The following is a 24256-nucleotide window of genomic DNA, read 5'->3' as shown; positions in this document are numbered from 1 at the left end:
CCCTTGAAAGACTTGGTTGTCTCATGTGTCCCTGCAGCGATCCCGTAGCCAGCGCATTAGCAATGTGGTGTAAACAAAGAATAATAGGATTGTAGAGGGACAAAAGGTGTGTAATTTAATGTCTAGGGGGTTCTAATAGTGGTAAAAATCATATTTAGAAAGTCATATGAAGGTTTTCAATGCTCTAACTATGACAGTGTCTGTCAAGAAAAATTCTGGCTGGTCAAGTCCCCACTGAAGGCCCAAATGCCAAATGCACCGCTGACGCGCACAGTGCGTGTGTGAATGTGTGTGTGTAACGCACATACAAATGGCTAATGCCAGGTAGTTACTACGGCTGTCAAAGTTAACGCTTTAATAACGAGTTAAAGCGAATTCTCTTTCACGCCACTATTTTTTTACACCCAATTATCGTACGCATGTCCCGTTTGACCCTCGACCCACACTGTAACTTGAGGAAATGCAGTGGTGTGTCAGTTGATGTGGAGCCACAAGTGAGAATAAATATTGAGCAGAAGTAGAGAACGAAAAGAGTATTTTGAATGGTAAGTTTAGGTTCAGGGGCCTGGCGGATGGCTCTCTTATAAGACCAAAGTTATTTTTATCTATTGTCGCTGTGAGTTGAGATGTCACACAGAAGCTACTACTTTTTTATTGTCATTTATGCAGTGGTACCTTGCCATATTCCCAAATAACAAGTGTTTTTTAGATGTGAGCCGTCTCTCGGCTGATTTTTTTGCTTTGAAGTGTGAGCTAAAATTTGGGTTACGAGCTGCTAGTTACCAGCAGGCATAGCCAAGGACAGCTATTTGGGACCTGTGTTAATGTGACAAAAGCGGAAAGTGAGTGAGCACACAGAGCGCTCAATGAGATGGTAGTGAAGGCACACGAGGAAATTTATTAGTGTTATTATTATAATTCATTAGCGATTTGTTGGTTTGTGCTTGAACTGCTGTGTTTGTCAAAGATGACGGAATTAAACTTGCATTTTACAAAACCTGCAGTGTCATACTTTCATGCTGAAGAAGTCGCCGGACCAAGATATGTGTGAAAGTGTGTGTGTGTGTGTGTGTGTGTCTGTAAAAGACTGTTTGGAAGTATAAGATACAGCCTGACAGTGCTACAGTATATGGGCACAGTCCTAGTTATCTAAACTACTGATAGTTCTTAAGCACTGTATTTTTTGTAAATTGGCAAAGTGACTATAAACCCTAAGTTAGGATTATTTGCAGATGACACTACTGCTTTTTGTTCTGGAGAAAGCACACAAGAGCTAATGAAAACAGTCACAGAAGAAATGACTACACTAAAGAGATGGTTTGATAAAAATAGATTTTCCTTGAACCTAAGTAAAACTAAAATAATGGTATTTGGTAGTAGCAGAAAGGATACGAATGCGCAAATACAAATTGATGGAGTGAATATTGAAAGAGTGAATGAAAATACATTTCTGGGGATCATAATAGATGAAAACATGAACTAGAAATCACATATTAAAAATATACAACGCGAAAGTAACAATTCACCATATACAGTCATGAAAAAAACTACCCTTGTTTTCTTCAATTTCTTGTTCATTTTAATGCCGGGTGCCGCCAAAGGTGTGTTACCTGAAGAATACAATGAACACGGAACACGACAACATGGAATGCCTTAAAGCAGTGCTTTTAGCAGTCCAGTGCCATACCTATTGATGTAGGAACTTAAGTGATGATGATTTGATGTTTTTTTTTGTTTTGTATCATAAAACATAGATATGTCTAAATATCAGCTCTTAAGTTAAACTCTTATGAGCTAGTTTTGTTATCATCATTACATTTGTCCAGACAAATGCACCTTTAGCTGTACCAGACATTAAAATGAAACTGAAACTGAAGAATCAAGGGTAGTGTAATAATTTTTTTCCATTCTTGTGTAAGCAGTTCTACAAATAAATGTGCCTTTAAATAAATTCTGTCTATACATTCAACACTATTTGAGACAATACGTTAATAGTAATCTAATATGAATTCAAAAATATCCCTTTATAGATAATGGTGAACTTAAGTTCTCTAGTTTAGCTGATGTAAAGATAAATTGGTGAAGAAACCCAATGACAATCATCGCAGGGTGAGTGTCAGACGAGGATGTCGGCATCAAGGACTAATTATTTCTTCGTACATAGTTCAGGGTGTCATGCAGCTGCAGAGAAAATATAGACAGTGCTCTTCAAGGACAACTCATCTGAGTCACTGATGTACTTTGCAGCTATGAGTCAAAGGGGGAAATTGAGAACTTTAACCATTAAACGTCCCTGGTCCCCTCCCACATCCAGACAGGAGGACTGCTGCAGACAAACAGTACGGCCCAGGAGGAGTGCGTCACACACTCATCAATTAGCGGTGGCCAGCAAATAAATATCCTTAAACCTCAAACACCCTCATAAATCACTTGACTGTAACACTGCAGTTATGACCAAAAGGATTGAGGGTCCACGTTTCCCTTTTTTAGATATTTGACTGAGTGGAGTGCTGCAACATGGTTGTCTCACTCTGAGGATTTTTTGTCTTATTTGTCTGAAGAATTAAATGTAGCTCAAAGGCATTGCTGTCACTTTAAACCAAACAAGAAGATCCGTGATTCAACACAATCCAGAGGCATTGCTCTTATAAGCATTCTGATAAGTCACCATCGCTTACTACAGAACTAATGACAATCATAATAACAGCATTGTGTGATATATGTCTGTGCAGGTAGCACTGTACAACCCAGAAGCAGAGGACTGTGAGAGTCCTGGGAGTCTTGGTGGCAGCCTGAGCAACAGTCTCTCGGAGCAGAGCATGGCATCCGTCAACCTCAACAACATGAACTCCACCGTCAGCAGCAGCTTCACACCTGTAAGACTTTATAAAATTTTGTTTGTGCGCCCGTATGTCTTCCCAACTCCGTACTGTAGCAGCGCTCAATTCTGCTTGGTAGGTTGACTTTCTCTGGTCTGAATCAGCTGACGTAAACTTACAATTTCCCTCGGATGCAGCTCCAGCTCACATTGTAAAAATTCCAAGCATACCTAAATGCCTCACAGCAAGCCACACTCTCTTGTCTAATTGGTCAGATGTCAGCGCAAAACAGGAAGAAGGTTGGTGTAATGAGTGAAGGAGCTCTACTAAAAATACAACATGGAGCAAAACAGTCCTTTGTTGGTCATTTTATTTATAATTACTGTATATGGACACCTTGTTAGCCTCCAGTACAGTACACCAGCAAATTGTGCAAAAGATGAAAGATGTGGTGCTTGAGCATGCTAACAACAAATCTATTTATGCTGCCAAAGAGACACTATCAAATCCACTCTGGAATCTTCCGGACCACCTATTATAAGATGTATGTGTTTATAAGTGTATATTTGAGCCTGTATGTATAAATCAAACTTTGTTTTAAATTAGAGAAAATCCTAAATACAAGTGTGCATCTAAATTATATATAATATTATTTATTTTTATTTTTAACAAATCATTGACGATCCATCCGTCCATCCGTCCAACCATCCATCCAATCATACATACATTGCAGAGGTGTGGAATCTAGTCACGCGACTTGGACTCGAGTCAGACTTGAGTCACAATTTTGATTACGTTAGACTTGTCTTGACAATATCATCAAAGACTTGCAACTTTGTGACTTTGACATCAGTGGCTCGGGAATTGACTCAAGACTTTAGTCTGATGACTTTAAAATACTTGAGATTTTCAGTGTGTGGGTTGTAGGGTTGGGCAATTTTATTGATCTTTCCATACAGAGTATTGATCTTACCACGACTGTCGTCATTGCTAGCATTAGCAAGTTACCGAGACGCTGACGCCTTCCTCTTCCGTTTCACGCAGTCACGCAAGAGAGACTATTGGCAGTAAACATCGGATCGGATGTGTGAGAGCACTTCAGCTTTAAGAAGGAGGCCGACACTTTAGATATAAATATGGCGTTTTTCAAGCTGTGCCATTCCAATGTAAACTACTCGGGAAATACCACCAAGCTCCCAACCCACCAGAGCATGTTTGTCACTTGAAGTATTGACTGTTTCGGAGCAGCCATAGTACTATGTTTATGTAACAGAAGGTTTGATCATGCCTGCTGATGTTGTGGAGGTTCAGTGTCAATAAACCAACAGTCAAGATACCTTGTCAACACACACAACACACTTCCGGTCTTCAAAATAAGAGCACCATGTTCCACATTTTGTTTACTTTAACAAAATAAGGGTGCCATAAAAAATTGTTTACATTGACTTACCTGATAGTTAGACTGGCTACTTCATATGTTGTTCATATGCTAAAAAAAAGCTGTCAAATAACCTGTTCAGAAGAGGCCACTCGATACGCTTTTTGCTGTTTTTCTTCATTATACAGTACTGCACTTTATATCTACTATTTTCAAAGGCTCATAAGCCACAATCTGCACTGTTTCAATAAATATAACTCATTTTCTCATCACATCTTTGATTCATTTTGTCCAGCATTAAACTGTTGACTCTCTGTACAGTCGGAGCCATCCATATATTGGGTAACGGATGCTATCACTTTTCAATTCATTTAATTCAGTCCAAGTCAATGGAACACTAACAACATACCACCAAAATCACACTGGCCCTTTCAAATTTTTCAGAAGATGATATAAGTAGATAAAATTGTATCGTATCGAATTGTATCGTCACCCGAATATCGCGATATATATCGTACCATGAGCTAAATATTGCATTGTATTTTGAGATTAGTGTATTGCTACAGCTCTAGCGTGTTGACTAAAATGTGTCCCCAAATTATGTGATTGTTATTACCGTAAAGCACCGTGTATAAACCGCACTTTTTTTCCACTGGTAAGAAGCAAAAAATCGGGGTGCGGTTTATACACGATGATAGGTCTGTGACCAGACGCAGAAATTGACGAGAAGCCCATTTTAGAATAGCCGTCTGTGGGTCAGACAGTTGCTTTGACTTTAGCGCCCTCTGCTGTACAGTTGTTGAAAATGCTTGTGTATGCAACTAACTTATCTGACGGCTGTCTGTATTTTCACACAGTGAAACGATCTCTATATACACTGAAGCTAACCTAAGCTTCCAATGTAAAATACAATACAACGTTGGAGTTTATTCAAATTCACACTGAAGCAATGCTGTGTTATGTGTTATGTACAATACATGGATAACTGATCCGCATGCGCAGAACGCCGCACTATCACCGCTCACGTCACCGCTAAACCAACATTTGCTACCGTTAAATCAAGGCTAAAGCAACGCTGGCTCCAGCGGTGCACCGCTAGGACAACACCCGTGTTTTCTATTTTTTCCCATTTTGTGACGAGCGTTGTGGAAATTCGGCCCCCTCTTCCTACCGCTCAAGGGATGCTACAGCAAAGTTCAGGCGGTGTGACCGGGCCTGTACCCTCTCAAAATGCCACGACGATCTTTCACCGCAGCGTTCAAACTCTCCGTCTGACGGTATGCAGAAGAGTTTGGGAACCGGGCAGCAGGACAGCAGCACGGTGTGGACGAGTCAGTCATCCGGCGTTGGAGAGCGGACATCATTGGCAAGTTGACGGCAAACTTTTCTTACATGAATTCCATTGCAGATGAATTAATGGACGGCAGATTTCTCCTTTCTTCTTTTTGAAATTGCGTAGTACCTTTACGCATGTTGATTTGAGTTGAAAGAGTTGGCAAGCATTTATGAACAATTTTTTTTTTTCCATGCTATGAGCCTGAAAATGGGGGTGCGGTTAATACACGGGTGCGGTTTATACACGGTGCTTTACGGTATGTAATTTCCAGCAAGAAAACATATTTTCCAACAGAATCTGCCTCATTGAATGCATCTATTAACGTCCAACTAGGTTTAAGAACAAACAAGGGTGTGGTTTACCTTTCTGTGCATTGACTAAATCCAGAATGCGATGTCTTGTCACACTCACTTGTCTTATTTTATTTAAAAAACAAAACAATTCAAAATGCATTTACTGTATTTGTCAAATTGAATACATTGCTAAAATGGCATTTTATTTGGTAAACACGGAACAGTGTTTAGGACTCCAAAAATTCCAAGTCTATTACTTCCGACTTGACTTGACCAGTCGTGTTTTGAGTTGCGACTAGACCTGATTTGACTTGCACGTCTTTACTTAAGACTTGAATTGAAACTTACTTGAGACTTTGCAAAACACATTCTCCCACCTCTGGTACATTGTATCATATTACCATGTCCATGATCGTATCGACCTAGTAGAAGAACTGTTGAAATAAATCATCACAACTCCAAAATTAATAAGACATGGTGAGTGTCTTTCAACGTCTGACTGGAATTGTACATGCTGAACCAAGGATGCGTTAGGTAAGTCACTGGTTTGATCTGTTTACATCACCATTTTGCTGTTTAGCGTTTTACCTGTCGTATTAATTTGTTGTTTTTAATATATAAATAAATATCACAACATTGGGATGTAGCATACTATAATCCCAGTGCAAGACACTGCAATACAGCATGTTGGCCACCAAGGTTGTGATATGTCACAACCTGTCACAAAAGGCGAGTCACAGTCCCATAACACTTAAACCAGCACATCATTAGTACAGGCGCAGTGAGGCTGTCCCTTATATTTCCCTTCTAACAGTTGCTCACCTTTTTACCATCAATCACTTTTCCCCGCTCACCTCCAGACCCGCATTAGCAAAGGTCGGCACAATCTCGTCTTGTTAACCTCTGATTTCACAAGGACAGCTTTTTGTTTTCCTTCTCCTTGCACCACACAATCCACCCTCTCGCCCTCTCCACCGCCGTAATTTCACACCTCATCTGTGGTCCAGTTCCGACTTGGGGCTCAAGGGTTAGTTGTGCCTCATTACCTGTCGTTGGCGATCCCCTCCTGACTGATGGTGATTACTGGTGGCAAAGAAGCTCGCGGACATCCTAGAAGTCCACCATTATTGGTGGATGTGAGCAAGATGCGTCATGCTAGAGTAATTTGAAAGGGATCAAAGCAAAGTATTGGATGGGTGGATGTTGAGGAAGATGACAGCAGGGATGAAGGGACAGAGTGAAGGAAGATAGCCTGCATTTGGATGGAGAAAAAACGTGCGTTTGTTGGTGTGAGCCATCTATTAGTTATACTTTACACTTTTTCAGATAAAAAAAACATCATAATTTGGAGCCCAAAAAAAAAGTGTTGTGTATAAATAAAGTACAAACCTTGGAGATCCAGTGGTACTTTGGTTTTCGTTATTAATGCGTTCCAAAGGGTCGGTCTAAAACAGAATTGTATGAAAACTGAAACAGTCTTTCCCATCTGAAACAATGTAATCCAATTAATCCGTTCCAGACACGCAAAAATATGAACACAAATCATTTTATAGAGAAAAATAAGTTTTACATGCAGAAAACAATGCGAAATACATATAAATTAAGAATGAAATTGAGAAATGAATATTTAACATCATTCGTTGGTGCATATGGAAATGAATGGGAGTTTTCATCTTCCTTATCAAAGTTCTGGCACTTGCAACTTTCTTTGGCATCATAGAGGGGCAACGGAGCTGCGGACAGTGACTTCTGGGTGGGAGTTTAGAGCACATTTTGTAATAAAGACTTATATCAAACACTGTTGGACTCACGCACTGTAATAATAACACGACAAGGCTGAGTCACCGAGTGCGATTCTTTGTTTAGGCACTCGTGTCTGTGGAATGATACGTGGATACACTGACTAGTTTGTGTAACATTCTCTTTTGAATTTGCCAAATGAATGTGCCTTACAGGATACCGTAGCATTGTGTAAACTAAATATCGCAAGATTTGGTGTTGGGTGTGTGATCCGAGATGGCTGAATAAACAAGCAATGCTGGGACCAGTCTGTCCATGTTTATTATTAATACCACAAGATTCAACATGCCAAAGGCTAAAACAGTTAGTTTCGCTCGATATTGTACGATAACTGAGACAGTGAACAACAACCGGGGCAAAATTTTGGCAGAATTTTTTGTCGAACACCGAATCATATGAAAACCGAGGTACCACTGTACATGCTTTTCATTGGATAGTGACCACGGTTTTTCTAATACAAAAACTACAAAAAAAATGTCTTCATGTTTCAGACAAAAAGGGAGAAAAATATCACAAAATTCGGGGACAAAAATTATTTTTATTTTTATTTTACATTATGACAAAACCCCACATGCCTTTTATTGGATATCATGTTCTTTTAATATAAAAAAAAAACTAAAGTGATTTTTTTTAAAGGGACTGTATGCAGCTTGCTCCAAATTACATTTTTTAAAACAAAAAAAAATGCCACCATTAGCTAGCTACCAGCAGTGTTTTAAAAGAACAGATTGTACCCCCCAAATTCTATATTTTGCACAATTACGAGATAAGCGTGAATGGAAGCTAGCAGAATTAGCTTAGCTCAGCAGAGCATGCTAGTGCGGCTGTGTGTGCGCGACTCAGGCTGGGTGAGTGTTTACACCGAGTTGTGTTTTACCGCTTTATTGTAAGCTAACGTTTTACAATGCCTGCTAACGATGTGCAGGTTCCGAGTTAAAAAGACAAGAGGCACGTTTATTCTTGCACCCAGCTCGTTATAGCCGTCATGACACCTTCTCAACACACACAACACACTTCCAGCTTTCAAAATAAGAGCACTGTTTGCCATGTCTTGTATAATTGTGTAAACAAAATAAGGGTGTCATAAAATTATCTTACATTAATAATGCAATTGATTTTACATTGGTGACTACATCATCCTCAATAGCAAGCATGGGCATTGCTGTTTAATATTTGCTGTGCTGTCAAGTGATTAAAAAATGTAATCAAGTTAATCACATGTCTACTCTGTGATTAACTATGATTAATCACACATTTACCTTGGTCTTAATTAAGTAGACTTTATTTATTGAAGCACTACAATTGGCTTTAATTTTGTTTTGAGATGAAAGTAGTAGAAGTATGTTGTTTGAATAAAGAAATACTTAACAAACCAGCATTTTAAAACTTAACAGCTACAGTGGTATACAGTACACGTAAAGACAATACAATGACCAATATATGTGCGCGACACACGGCAAGTACTCGTATGGTAAACTCCTGGCTGCTGCCATCATATTTCGAGCACTATCTGTCCCTATTGTCTATTATCCCCCACTCCTTAGCAACATCAAGAAACTGACAAGCACATGCTTCAGCGGAATGTCTTTCCTTCGATTTCACTACACCGAGCGCAGCCGCCAATTATCATCGATCAGAATCGCTGTTACCTTGAGGTAGTTATGGTTGCTTACTGCTGTCCAGTAGTCACCCGTCAGTGCAACAAACGTAGCTTTGGCCAGCTGGTCCAACTTCGTTGCCTTTTCATTTCCATACAGTTCGTGAATTCTTGTGGCAACAGTTGCCCTTGAAGGTGTTCTATATAATGGGTCACCTGTGGCTTTCTGTATGAGGACTTGAAGCCCCTCGTCTTCAACTATGTTGATTGGTCTGCAACCCATTCAGCAACTGCATTATTTAACCTAGTTGTTGTGTTTTTGTTTATACTGTAAGTCCGAGCCTGGTGCAGTCTGCCGGAGTAGCTTGATGACCACGTTTTGATCCCATGTTGTTAGCACCCTCGCTAACGTTAGCAAATATACGCTTTGCCCAAAGGTGGTACTTCAGACTTGTTGTGCTTTGATGAAAAGACAATCATCGCAATATGTACACACAATTTTGGTTTTATCCAGACTTCTATTTGGTCGTTTTTAAACAGAAATTTCCCATGAAGCAGATCTGGTTCTTTCTCCTTATTCATCGCTGCTAGCTGCATTTGCCCTGCCTTTCACCTTTCAACTCGAGGAACCAAAACATCTGTGCAGGACGACTACAGGGTGACGTTGTGGTCAAGCTTAGTGAGATAATTAAATTGCGTTTTTTTTTTAATGCATTAAGATTTTCAGATTAATCACAGGCGTTAACGCTGTAATGTTAACAGGCCTAATTTGTATATAATCGTACTTTGCGGAAATGTACTTATTGGGGTCAGGTCTTGAAACAATAACCACGATAAATGAGGGATGACTATAAAATAACTCACTTACAAGTTCATGGCGCTTACACACACACACAAAGAGGCGATCAACAATTTACATTCATGTTGTTGTTACAATAGGCTGTACATTAAATGATAGCTAACGTTAGTAGCTATATTTCCCTCTAATGGCTGCATACAGCCTCGGATGTTTCAGATTATAAAAAGCAACAAAGCAAGTCACAAAAGCAGTTTTTCTTTCTGTTTCACAAAAAAAGAAATACATTGAGATACTGTGGAACCTTGTTTTTTGGTGATTATACGGCCAATCAATGTGCCTAACAAACTAGTGGAATGCCCAACAAGGTATCCATGCACTGGTGACTCAACCCTCTGAAGAATGGATATTGGTTCTTTTAGAGCTGCGACATAGACAGATTTTGGTCAGTGAGTCCTTTAATCATCTTTATTATGTGTGTGTGTGGTTTATTTGTTCATAGAACACACACAGAATGATTGCTTTCTTCTTTTTTTCCTCTTACCGTAATTTCTGATGTATAAGATGCTACTTTTTCTTAATCTTTGAACCCTTTGGCGGTGCAGATCATTTATGGCCAAGTTCTAATCTAAAAATGTATTTCTCTTGGAGATTAACAAAGTATCCATCTAATTTTGTGACATCTCCTTTACTTTACAACTACAACTAATCGTTTAAATACTGTGCCGCTCGCGGGTCAGTGAGGAAACGGTAGCTCTTTGTTTGGCAGGAGCTAATTACGAGCTATCAGTGCACTCACGTCGAGCTTGTCAACCCACTGGAAATGGATGTGATGACTCAGTATAACAGTCTGACTCACGGTGTCATCTTACAAAGAACACTAAACTCATCACATAGCAACTTAACACTCAAAAGGTATTCCTAATAAATAAACAAGTACCAATACAAGTTTAAAATGAAAAAATATAAACATTTTAAAGTTTTCTCATAATGCATTGCGTCTGAGCAAAGCCTTAATTGGTGCCTGCCGGGCGCTGCAATGATATCAGCCTCCCTTCGGGCTCAGGGTTCCTATGGCTCCCTCTGGTGGATAGAGGCAGCATTGCAGTGCCATCCATCCATCCATCAATCCATTTTCTATGTCACTTGTCCTCCAATGAAATGCTTTGCTCAGACGCAATGAGTTATGGGATTTTTTTTTTTTTTTTTAAATTTTAAACTGATATTGGTACTTGTTTGCATACTAATAAATGTACAAATCATTTTTTCCCTCTAAATTTAGTGGGTGTGGCTTATACACCAGTGCGGCTTATAATTTACTGTCATTAGCACGGCTCCAAAAAAAAAGTTGCAAGTGCCATTCGTTCATAAAGAAGGTGAGAAACACTGTTGAATTCAAGAAAGAACTCGTAGCAAAGTACGAAGGTAGCGTCTTTTTAGGATAGGATTGTAATGTAAGGGTTCCTTAGTTAACATAGGTTCAGGGGAAATGGTAACACATAACGGAAAGTGAGAAGGGCCAGTGTTTATAGATAATGTTTCTTAAGTTTATAATAACGTTCAAGTGAGCAAGTATATACAGTGGTGTGAAAAAGTGTTTGCCCCCTTCCTGATTTTTTTTTTGCATGTTTGTCACACTTAAATGTTTCAGATCATCAAACACGTGTAAATATTAGGCAATGACAACACAACTGAACAGTTTTTAAATTACATTTTTTATTGTTAAGGGGACAAAAAAAGGGGAAAAGAATCCAAACTTACATGGCCCTGTGTAAAAAAGTGAACATAACTGAGATTAATTGAAATCTATCAATCTGGAAAAGCCATTTCTGAAGCTTTGGGACTCCAGTGAACCACAGTGAGAGCTGTTATGCACAAATGGCCAAAACATGGAACAGTGGTGAACCTTCCTAGGAGTGGCCAGCCAACCAAAATTACCCCAAGACCACAGTGATGACTCATCCAAAGAACTGCAGGCGTCACTTGCCTCAGTTAAGGTCAGTGTTCATGACTCCATCATAAGTAAGTTACTGGGCAAAAACGGCCTGCATGGCAGAGTTCAAAGACAAAAACCACTGCGGAACAAAAATAACATTCAGGATCTTCTCAATTTTGCCAGAAAACATCTTGATAACCCCCAAGACCTTTGAGAAAATACTCTGTGGTCTGACGAGAGAAAAGTTAAACTTTTTGGGAAGTGTGTGTCCGATTATATGTAGTATAAAAGTATCGCAGGATTTCAGAAAAAAAACATCATCCATCCATCCATTTTCTATAATACCGCTTCTCCTCATTCGGGTCATACCAACACTAAAACATAGTGGTGGTAGTGTGATGGTCTGGGGCTTTTTTTTTCTCCCTTAATAATGAAAGGTTTCAGTTAAAAACTGCATTTTGCGTTCAGCTGTGTTGGCATTGACGAGTATTTACATTTTTTTTATCTGAAACATTTACAGCCACATGGTGGCATGGTTAGCATGTTGGCCACTCAGTCAGCAGATCGGGAAGACCTGACCATGTTCTCCGTGCATGCGTGTTTTTTCTCCGGGTACTCCGGTTTCCTCGCACATTCCAAAAAAATGCATGTTAGGTTAATTGGCGACTCGAAATTGTCCATAGGTATGAATGTGAGTGTGAATGGTTGTTTGTCTATATGCGATTGGCTGGCGACCAGTCCAGAGTGTACCCGCCTCTCGCCCGAAGTCAGTTGGGATAGGCTGCAGCATACCCCCGTGACTCTAATTAGGATAAGCGGCATAGAAAATGGATGGATGGATGAAACATTTATGTGTGACAAACATGCAAAAAAAAAAAAAGAAATCAGGGAGGGGGCAAAGACTTTTTAAATTTAACTTTATAACGGACGAGAGTGAAACAGATAAGTCTTCAATAAAGGTAAAAGTAATGTTAAATGTTTATTTATCCAGTTCATTCATAATTTTTATGTATTTCACTTTGTTTTGTGCATGTAAAACTATTATTCTCTGTAAAATATGTTATGTGTTAATATCGGTGGGTGTCTAGAACAGAGTAATTGGATTTACATGATTTCCTATGACAAAAATTGATTTTGGTTTGGGATTGGTTTTAGTACGTTTCAGTTTCCGTCTGACGTTATGGAACGGATTAATGATGAAAACATAAGTTCAACGGTACATGCTTTTCATTTAATTGTGATCATGTTTTTAAATACAAAGAAAACCTTCAAAATAATACTTTTTTCAGATAAAAAGAAAATAAAACATCACAAAATGTTTTTATTGGTGTTTCAATTTAAAAGAAAAAAAAAGTAGTTTGGAGATCGATGTTTTTTCATTTGTTTTCCCTCATGTTTTTAGTTTGTTGGATTTTATCCAAAAACTAACATCGGTACTAACATCTTTCCTTTCTCTATGTACCACAGGTTAGTAGTCACTCCGAGCCGTCGTCCCAGTCCCTGAGTCTCCAGCAGCCTCCCCAGCCTGCGCCTCCTCCCCCAAAACCCCAGTACGATCTACCCGTCCCCGAATCACGGGACAAGCACCTCTGCTTCTCGGACTTTGAGGACCTGAGCGGGTCCTTCCGCATCCTGTATAAGTGCGTCTTTGAGCAGTCTTTCTCGCAGCAGGGTGGGTGTCAGTCCTCGTGTTGTTGGCAGGTTACACTTATCTGTTCATGTTTGCCAGTCCAACGTCTGCACTTACACTCATTCACAGAAGAAGAGCATGAAAAAAAGCCCTGCATGTCAAGCTTCCTGCACATAATTAACTGTCAAGCTTAAGCTCCTGAAATTGATGTGCAACTTTAATATTGCTTTCACAGCACTGCATTAACCTCCCAGCTCACACACGCCACCCCTGCCTCTATTGTATTTTAATAAACAAACAATCTGCTGTTCCGCATATCTGCATTTTACGGCCCGCTCAGTCAAACGAGCAAAGGCAATTAAGAACGAAGAATTCATCGGAAGGCGAGAAAAAAGACAAACACATCTGCAGCTTTGATAGCAGCTAATTAGATTGCTTCTAAAGTTTGTAAAGCATCTCGCTAATTGCTTCCTGAAGCTTTCAGGTCACCCGGCCTCCTCCCACTTGGGCCTCCTTACCATCCCGCCATCCTCTGATAACATCCCCCCTTTCTCCCCCACTTCCTCCAGCGGCATGCATCTTCTTGTTTAGAGGAGATTGATGCGCTCTGCTGAGCTCCACAACTGCTGCCTGGATTCTCCCTCAGACAAGGTCTCCTTCAATTTGTGGTCAGGGATGCACATGCAGAAAAGAGAGGATGATGAGGATGATGATGATGATGATGATGGTGATGGAGGAATACCTCATTAGATAAAGCACAGAAATAAGATGGAGAACTGTGCTGATCAAGAAAATTGATTCTAGGGAGATTCTGGGGTTCTGTACACAAAAATACCTGTGGCAGACAAACCACTATACATAAATATATCCCATTGGGTATACAATAACAGCACCTATAAAACAAACTGTTAAAATCAAATATGGCATTTATTTGTCCTTGAATGACATGGTGACATAAAACGAATCACTCACAATACATAGAATAAATGAGTAAAACAAAACAAGCTTTAGGTTTATGTGGGGTTCCCATTGGGTAGTAAAAAATGGATGAAACACGACGAAGGGACTTTAAAAGATGGCGATAAACGGATGAGTTGGCAGAGAGCAGAGGGGATAAAAGACTGAATATAAAAAAGTGTTTATAGGCAGGTAAAGCAAAACAACTCCCTGTTGGCAGTTGTGAAAATACCCAGTTGACGACACTCTCAGACTCATGGTGGTCTTTATGAACTTTACAGTGACAAAAAGAGCTGCCGTCCTCTCGTTTCACTTCAGTGGTCGTTGACGAGGTCAGTTGACAGTGCAGTCGAGACAGCTCGCATCAGCGATGAGAGGAAACTAGCAGTCAAGAGGCGAAAAGACTCAAATTTACAGAGACGTTTTGATCGTATTTGTGGTAATAATTAGTGGTGTCGAGAGATTAAAAAAATGAGAGATTAATTAATTATGAACTGTATTTAATTGATGTAATTTCTTTCTTAATCTCATCCCAATATTGCTGAGAAAAGCCCTCACTTTGAGGTATTTTCATTCAAATTAATTACATTATTGTTGCATATCAAAAATGTTGACAAAACAAGTGGCTTTCTAAAGTAATGCAGTCTCAGCCATTTACATTCCTCTGTTTTTCAGAATAGCGCTGTAAAGTGCTGCCTGCAAACTTTAGTTTTGACCACCGGGGGTAATATTGCTGTGTTCTTTTGTCAATCTCCATATGCATCATATTTTTAATCTCCATATTTTGCCAAGCATATTCAGGGCTTAAAACTGGATTGTACATTTAGCATTTAGCTTGTTAGCGTCCGTTGCAAGTGAACAATGGAAATGTGCTGAAATCGGAGGAGCTTGTCATTGTGAAGCTAGCAGGAGAGTTTGGAGAGGGAAAAATAGATATATACAACTTATTTAGGTGTAATTAACTCAGTTTCAAGGTTTTTGTGATTTCATCTGTCAATTATAAACTGTTAAGCATCGGCAGGGTACAGACGCTATTCATGGCACCAATTTTTGTTATGTCTGAAAATCTATTTACCTAACACTAGTTTCTTTAATAGCAGAATATTTGGATCAGGCTTCAACTGTGTTATTATGAGCAATGAGGAGTTGCGTTCAAAGACACCACGTCATATAAGATGAATTCACGTTTTGAGTGAATTTTCCTGGATTTCCAAGCATACTTAAATGCTGCAAATTGTACTTTGCATTAAGAGTTACAAAGTGAGTGACAAGAATATCTACTTAATGTTTTTGTTTGCATTTTTGTTTATTTAAACTACACATACTCGCATAAGAAAGATGTTGTTGTGATGTTCGGAGTGTCCATGAATGCATCTCGCGGTCTGTGATGAATGACGAATGGACTAGAGACGTGTTTGTTTGGAGTTGGAGACACATATATGGTGTTGGATTGCACTGCTGTTGATGTGTTCAGGTCAGAATAAAGTTATAAAAGAGTGTCAGACTTTGTGACTCTGCGGGGAGCTACACTGTGACACCACCTGTAGTCATAACAGGGAGCCGTGGCTTGCCATGATGCGTATGCGTTAATTACGCAAAAACATTTTACATAATTAATTAAATTAATTAATTAACACCATTAACGCACTATTTTTGACAGCCTCAATTTATAGTTATTGTTCTTGTTTTCACTGTTGTTCAATATCCTCACCTGTGATACGTTATCTTCTTGTTCCTTACAGCTTTGATGGGGATGCCAGGCGACTCCAACCAGCAGGCAAGGACCGCCTGTTCCTATCAGCACTCACCTCGTACGGGAAACGGTGTCGGCCACCATCACCAACACAACCACCACCATCCACACCACCCTCAGCAGCACCTCTCCAGCCATGGCGCACAGCACCCGTCCCTCTCCCACCAGAGTCATGGTGGACAGAGCTGCCCGACCACGGGTAAGGAGGACAAGGATTGGATTCTTGAAGGATGTCTGACATAGAATATGTTAATTTTTGCTGCTCTGATGGACACAGTTTTCAACTAATGTTCAAAACTCTATACTTCATCGTGGGCCACATTAACGAGATAATTTTTATACATGATTAATGCATACAAATTGAACTTCATTGAATCAACAGCAAAAGGCTAACATTGCCAGAACATGCATGACATTGGCAAAAATGCAAATCTACCTCCATTGTTCATAATTCTTCACTTATAGCAATTAACTACGCCATTAACTCAAGTCACTTTGCCATCTTTCAGAGCCACAGAGTTACAAGTCAGTCACATTAATGAGCCAAAATGAAGAAAATGGAAGCGATCCATGGATGTGCAACAGAAGCTACCTTCTTCTCCTCTTCTCCTTCATATCTTTTTACTGATTCTCGTAAAAGCAACACAGCCTGCCAGTGCACACTATAGATTATGTTTCATATTTAATGGATATTGATGCCCCACAATGCCAAGCAGTAATTTTACCTTCATTTGGATGCATCGGTTTGGTCTCAAAAACAAGACTGTCTGTCTGCACACGCTCTCATTGCTTTTAGATTGCACTCGTCCATCTGTCAGAGAGCTTCATACTTGTATAACCAGAAAGCATACAGCTGAGGAGGCATTCACCACCACTTGTTCTATTCATGTCCTCCCCCACTTTTCTTTTCTGTGTTGACATTAAATGTCTCAGTTTATGATTCTCTCCTCCAAGCTGAGGATGAATATAAGCAATCCGCCTGTCTTTGATCTGAGGTCTGAGAATCTATTGTTTTCTTTGAGTCAGTGGAAAGGATCTTAACCTCATTATTGTGCACAAAGGCAGCGCTGTAGCTGGAACATTTTTTGTGCGGCTGCGCCACCTTGTGGTGTATTGTTGTACTGTACTCAGGCTCATGTTTGCAGAAAACCAAAGTGGCTGTATACCATCCATAGTTCAAACCATTTGAAGTAATTTTGATTGTTTCTAGTTAAGGGAAACACTTTTAGTAGAATTATTTCACTTCACGTGTGTAATTGTGTGTATTTCTTCCAGGCATGTCTTCAGATTGGTACCCAAATCTGGACTGGCTGAAGGAGAGCTGCCGCATTGCTACTAGCTACAATTGGGCTGATGTAGACCTCTCCCCATTTCAAGGTAACACATTCACACTAATATGCAGTATATAGTATATTAGATAGTATTTTATATGGCACACTATGGGACACTAACCACTGAAGTCTCTTCATAATGTTATGACTCACACAGACGTCTAGATTTGCACTCTGCTTGGTCTGCTGCCCTCTGTTGTCTCGTTGCAGCTCTGCTGCTCATCTGGCAGCACAGATGCATCCAATTAGTCATCAGGCCTTCTTAAGCCATGCTGTCTAGCCAGTTCCTTGCCAGATTTTTGTCTTACCTCACCAGCCTTGTGCATGCTTTGTGTTCTCATGCCACGTGCGCTAGTCTTTCTTACTAACCTTTATTCCCTGCTGTCAACTGAGTAACTTCAGTAAGTTGTTCAGCATTTTTGTATTTTTTTTTAATTTGCTACTTTGTTCTTTGGTTTGTACTTTGTTAGATTCCCGGTGACCTTTTCAACGGGGTCTTTTGTTGTACTTTGTTTTCCCTCCTCTGTGAGTAACTTTTGTTGTTATTAAAATACCTTCTTTCTTTTTTTTTTTTTTAACACCACTTCGTTTTGTCTCTGCTCTGGGGTCCACAACACCTGGCACCTGTGCAAACACGGACCCCGCAGAGACGCGCCCTTTGAAGCTGGCGCTTCACAAGCAAGCCCAGTGGATTGAACAACAAGCAGAATAATTAATTTACTGGGCGCCAGCATCCAAGGAATGTTTGAGTGCCAGGCGTCTCGTATGCAGGCTGTGGAAACAGATTCATAGTTTGCTAAGCTCCCTCCAAGATGGCGTCTCCACTTCCTCCACCCTCTCCAGCAAAAAGCTCCACCGGTCCACGCCACGACACCGCTGCCGCAGCTGAGGTCAACCTCCCTGCACCTTGCCCTGAACTATCTTGACCGGAACGCTTCTCTGCCAACTTCGATGTATAGTATGTACCTTCCTCAAGCAATGTGAACTCCATTTTGAGCTACAAGCTGCTGCATTTCACTCAGAGCGAGCAAAAGTGGTTTTCGTCATGTCCCATCTCAGCAGTAGGGCTGGAGCCTGGGCCACCGCAGAGTGGACTCGTTGTTCTCCTGTTTGTGAGACTTGTCAGTCAATTTCAAAAGCCATCGAACAAATCTTGGCAACACATTCCCTCCTGCATAGTGTGGTGGACTACGCCATCGAGTTCCTCACACTTGCCGCTGATAGTGACTGGAATGCCCTGGCTCTTCTGGGCGCCTTCTTCCTGGGACTCACGGCAGAACTCAAGACCCACCTGATTCCCTTGGACATCTCGAGGGATCTTGATGACTTCATTGCTCTGGCCAGGCGGATAGAGAAGCAGGTCAGATTACAAAGATCAAAGGACCTCTTCCCAGGATGGTACCATCGGGGCACGGCATCGACAGCTCGAAAGTAGCCCTTCCATAGCCTCCTCCTACCGACATCCCTATGTAGCTGGGAGGACGCCGGCTCGCGTCAACGGAAAGTGCTCGTCAGCTTAAATTCCGCCTCTGCCTCTACTGCGAAGAACCTTCTCATCACATCCACAGATGCCCTATTCCTCCTTCCAGAGCTACCAACTCTCCCACCGTCCAGGCCTCATCATGTCAGTCTGCTGCCTCGTCAGCTCCACTTCAGCTACTGGGTTCCATATCAGGTAATGGACAGAAAATTGAGGTTTCTGCTCTCATTGACTCAGGGGCTGAAGATTGCTTTTTGGACTCTGGTTTTGCTAATCTTCACTCTAAGTTAGACGTACTTACCTCAACAAAGGAGGTTCTTTCATTCGATGGGCGCCTCATGGCGGTCTTCACGCACCAGACCGAATCCCTCAGTTTACGCCTGTCCAGTAATCACCACAAGACTATTCGTTTCTTTATCATGCCTTCTCAGTCCAGTAGTATTAAGGCCCCCTTGGCTATGGCTCCACAACCATTGGTCGAAACAGGCCTCACTAATGCCCTGGCAGTTTTTCAAAGCCTCATCAACAATGTCCTCCGCGACATGGTAAATCATTTTTGTTTTGTTTAAATAGATGACATCTTGTTTTTTTCCAAAAACATCCAGGAAGATACCCAACACATCCGTATAGTTCTAACAGCGTTTATTGGAGAATTGTCTCTTCGTAAAAGCCAAAAAGTGCAAGTTCTACTCTTCTTCCATCTCGTTTCTGGGGTTCATAGTGGAGAAGGGTCAGCTTCGTGCAGATCCCGCCAAGATCCAGGCGGTGGTCAACTGGTCTTCTCTCTCTTTACAGGCGATTCATTTGCGACTACAATGCCAAGGCTGCACCTCTGACAAGGTTTACTGTACATCTGTTAAGGTTCCGTTTATTTGGTGCCCAGAGGTGGAAAGCGCCTTTGTGTTGCTCAAAAATTATTTACCAGTGCTCCTGTTCTCCCCCTGGTGTCCAATTTTTTGTTGAAGTGGACAAATCCGATTCAGGAGTGGGAGCGATCCTGTCCCAGTGCTCCTCAGTCGACAAGAAGCTTCACCCATGTGCATTCATCTCGCGTTGCCTCACAGCAGCAGAGGGGAACTACAATGTGGGTAACAGACAAATGTTGGCCATCGTTCTCGTGTTGCAGGAGTGGAAACATCGGCTGGAGGGTGCGGTGGCCTGTTTCTGGTCATCACGGACCACAAGAACCTCGCCTACGTCCGCTCAACACAGAGACTCAATTCCTGCCAAGCACGGTGGGCCCTGTTTTTTTCCCGTTTCAACTTCACCATCACATACAGACCTGGTTCCCGCAGCATTAAGCCTGACGCCCTCTCCAGAATCCACAGCTTTGCCAAAGATGACACCAGTCATACCTGTGAGCCGGGTAGTTGGGTCTCTCCAGCAGGAGATGGAGAGAAGGGTGACAGACGCAGCTGGACGCGCCACAATACCTGAGGGGTGTCCTCTGGAGAAGCGGTTCATCCCTGCCAAATTCAGGTCCGAGGTGTTGCAGTGGGGTCACGAATCCAAGATTACTTGTCATTCGGGCGTGAGTCGTACCCAGTTCGACCCAGTGGTAGCCGTCTATGAGCGCAAGTATGAAGGAATTTGTCGCTGCTTGCTCCGTCTCTGCCCGCGGAAAAGTGTCCCATCGGCCTCCTGCAGGACTGTTGCGGCCCCTACTCGTCCGACCCCGGTCTCACATCTCCTTGGACTTTGTCACTGGCCTTCCCCGCAGGGGAAACACTGTGGTTTTGACGGTGGTGGACCGATTCTCAAAGATGACTCACTTCATCACCCTGCCTAAGGTCCCCTCATCTGTGGAAACTGCTCATTAAGCACATTTTCCGCATTCATGGCACACTCTCTGACTTGGTGTCTGACAGAGAGCCGCAGTTCATCTCCCAAGTCTGGAGGAACTTCTGCAAGGCAGTGGGAGCTTCAGCGAGCCTATCTTCTGGTCATCATACCCAGTCCAACAGCCAAACAGAGCATGCTAACCAGGACCTAGAGGCCATGCTGCGCTGCATGTGCCATCACCACCCTTCTGCCTGTTCCACTCATCTCCCCTGGATCGAGTATGCCCATAACACCCTCGTCTGCTCCGCAACAGGTATGTCTCCTTTCAAGACTGCATATGGTTTCCAACCCCCCCCTGCCTCCCACTCTCAAGGTCAACCCAGTCTTCCATGGCTCCAGCCTCAAGCCAGTTGCCAGCTGCCAGCTTAGTCTTCCAGTGGTGCCCCCCACTCCTACACGTGTGATCGATGGTCAAGAGGCATTCACAGTGAAGGCGCTTTTAGACTCCAGAAGGAGGCTACTCTGTGAGCACATTCTGTTATGAAAATACTTTTTTTTTAAACCACTTTTTGTTGTCTCTGCTCTGGGGTCCACAACACCTGCCACAACACAGGCTACATATTTGCAATGTACGGTTATACTTCACTTATACTACAGTCCTCCCTTGTTACATCATGATTCAAACATCGTTCGCTCACTCTGTCATGGTTTTTCAAACATTAATAACGTCCATTCATCCATCTTCTATGCCGCTTATACTCATTAGGGTCGTGGGGGCATGCTGGAGCCTATCCCAGCTGACTTTGTGCGACAGGCGGGGTACACCCTGGACTGGTCGCCAGCCAATCACAGGGCACATATAGACAACCAACCATTCACACTCACATTCATACCTATAGACAATTGAGAGTCGCCAATTAACCTAACATGCATGTTTTTGGAATGTGGGAGGAAACCGGAGTACCCGGAGAAAACCCACGCACACGCTGGGAGAACATGCAAACTCCACACAGAAAATGCGTGGAAAACACCGCTGAAGCCAGCGTTGCTTTAGCCTTGATTTAACGGTAGCGAATGTTGGTTTAGCGGTGATGCGAGCGGTGATAGAGCGGCGTTCTGCGCATGCACATGCGGATCAGTTATCCATGTATTGTACATAACACATAACGCTGCATTGCTTCAATCATAATCACAACTTGGGTTGTTGTCATATTGTGTGCCATAGCCCGCAACAAGCTAAAACACACCTAAAACCCCCGACGTCACTTCCTGTCTGTCATTGATTCTGCTCCTCTACAAGGTAAACTGTCTGTAAAGACGTATTTTATCTGATTATATCTACAATATTGGATAATACGAATGTAATGTTGACTACAGTCATCACTCGCTACATTGCGGTTCAAACAACGGTCCCTCACGCTACTGCGTTTTTTTTTAAATGAGTTAATTAATAAATGATCGCTGTTTTGTGGTTGACTATGGACTAATATTAGTCACAAAATATTGAAAGACAAGTTATGTAGTGCTTTTGTGACTTGGAGCCAGTAATGTTAAATTGATGAGACATGACTTGGATTAGATTACCTTCACACTGCATGGAGTCCGCCATGGCATGTCCGGCATAACATAGTGAAAAGAGCTTCCCCTCCCATGCCATGTGGAAGTGGTAGGGTCCAAGTATGAGTGGAGGTCAAAAGAAAGCAAAGACGGATGGATAGCTGAAGCGAAATCTCTTGCTCGAGGCAGTACTAGCTGTCTTTCATTTGGATTTACTTTCACTGGTGATGCAAGGAAACGACTACGTTGTGCTTGGTGTGTGGTGAAAAGCTATCCAACAATGCTCTGGTCACAAGTAAGCTTAAACACCATCTCCAAAAGAGAGTTGTTGAGTAAGAGCGTCGGGTGTGTCTTTTTTCAATTCCTGCCAGGATATTAGCTCTGTGTTCATCCAAACAGGCCCGGGTTTCACACTGAGTGAGTAGAAATGTGAAGGATTCTAAAATACTTTTTATTTTTCTTTATTTGATTCCTACACGGACATTGTGATGAGAACAACTTTATATTGCCAATGTAGGCTACAGAGTTCATTTGTTAGCATTTTCGGCTGGTGGTGTGCCCCGTGGTTTTTAAAAAAAAAATGTGCCTTGGTTGCAAAAAAGGTTGAAAAACATTGCTGTATACAGTACCCCAACTCACTCAACTCAGCTGTACAGTAGACAGTCTTCATGACATGCTATATTATTGTGTCCACTTAAGCATTTACTTTTTTTTTTTCTCAATTTTCTGCTCCCCTGGAGTCTCTAGGAGTCACTCAACAGATCCTTCAGAAATCCTCCGTTCCAGCAAATAAATTAATGTAATTAATCAAACATTTCCAGTCACGTAAAGTTCACTGGACTTAATATTTTGTGCCCCGTACGCCAAATCAAAAATTACATATACACCACTAGGCTATACAAATTGCCTAAAAATGAAACTGTTAAGATGCAAGCCATTTGAATAATAGTTTGTCAGCCAAGTCTGCACAATTATATTTTGTAGAAAAAACTAAGACAAAGTTAAACAGTACTCTTTTGAGGACAAAAATGTACATATTCTGGACAAAGACAGATGGTTTGAAACTGAGGGAAGCCATCTAAGTTAAGGTTGAAAAACCATCTCTGAACAGAGGGCTGTGGCACCTTCTGTCCCACACATACTGTACAATGCTGTCCTTTAATCACTTCCTAAAAGTTTCAATTATTTAGCCACTGACAAATTGCAAACACGACACAGCCACTTTTGGTTTTCAGGTGCGTCCATGACCTTAATAATAAAATAATAGATAATGAAATATCATTTAAAAAATCATGATAATAGAATATAATAATAATGCAGGTAATTCCACCCAAAATACTGTTGTTGTCAGGCAGAGGTCTCACTGCATTGTCTTGACAACTCGTTTTGAACCACAAACTAGTGAAACCAGTCTTGGTTGGAGTGTGCTTCTACCTCATGCTAGACCTGTCCTGTCTAATCTTTGACCACAAACTGTTGAAGCCTGCTCAAATGAGAGGCAAAACGTCTTCTGAGACAATCTGTCTAGTTGCAATCGATTAAATGCTCTGAGCATACAATGACCTGGGTACATTTGAATATTCACAGACAATCTGATTAGTTCATTTTGATTTTATGATGATGATTTCATTCTGTGTTTTCATATAGTCTTGCCCTTGAGGCGCAATACTATAACATTGTAATGATGCTGGCCTAATAAAAGTTATTAGCCTGCATCTGAGAGGTCGCAATATTTTTTGTTTCTACTTCTCTCTCTCTCGCTCTCTCTCTCTCTCACACACCCACACACACACACCATATCCCTCTATCCC

At 41.4% G+C, this 24256-nt stretch overlaps 1 protein-coding gene across 3 annotated transcripts in view; it reads left to right on the top strand.

The window, feature by feature from the left end:
- The window catches only part of LOC129190036 (forkhead box protein J3-like), a 148678-nt gene that overhangs the window by 112299 nt on the left and 12123 nt on the right, over positions 1-24256 (top strand). For all 3 annotated transcript variants that reach the window (XM_054792390.1, XM_054792471.1, XM_054792556.1), the window contains 4 exons: positions 2733-2876; positions 13423-13627; positions 16285-16494; positions 17571-17672. In XM_054792390.1, coding sequence (XP_054648365.1) covers positions 2733-2876; positions 13423-13627; positions 16285-16494; positions 17571-17672 — 661 coding nt within the window. The remainder of the gene's footprint in view (positions 1-2732; positions 2877-13422; positions 13628-16284; positions 16495-17570; positions 17673-24256) is intronic.

This window comes from Dunckerocampus dactyliophorus, chromosome 1, assembly GCF_027744805.1.
Source record: "Dunckerocampus dactyliophorus isolate RoL2022-P2 chromosome 1, RoL_Ddac_1.1, whole genome shotgun sequence".
Lineage (NCBI taxonomy): Eukaryota > Metazoa > Chordata > Actinopteri > Syngnathiformes > Syngnathidae > Dunckerocampus > Dunckerocampus dactyliophorus.
Note: the sequence above shows the minus strand (reverse complement) of the source record. Positions and strands in the feature narration are given on the sequence as shown.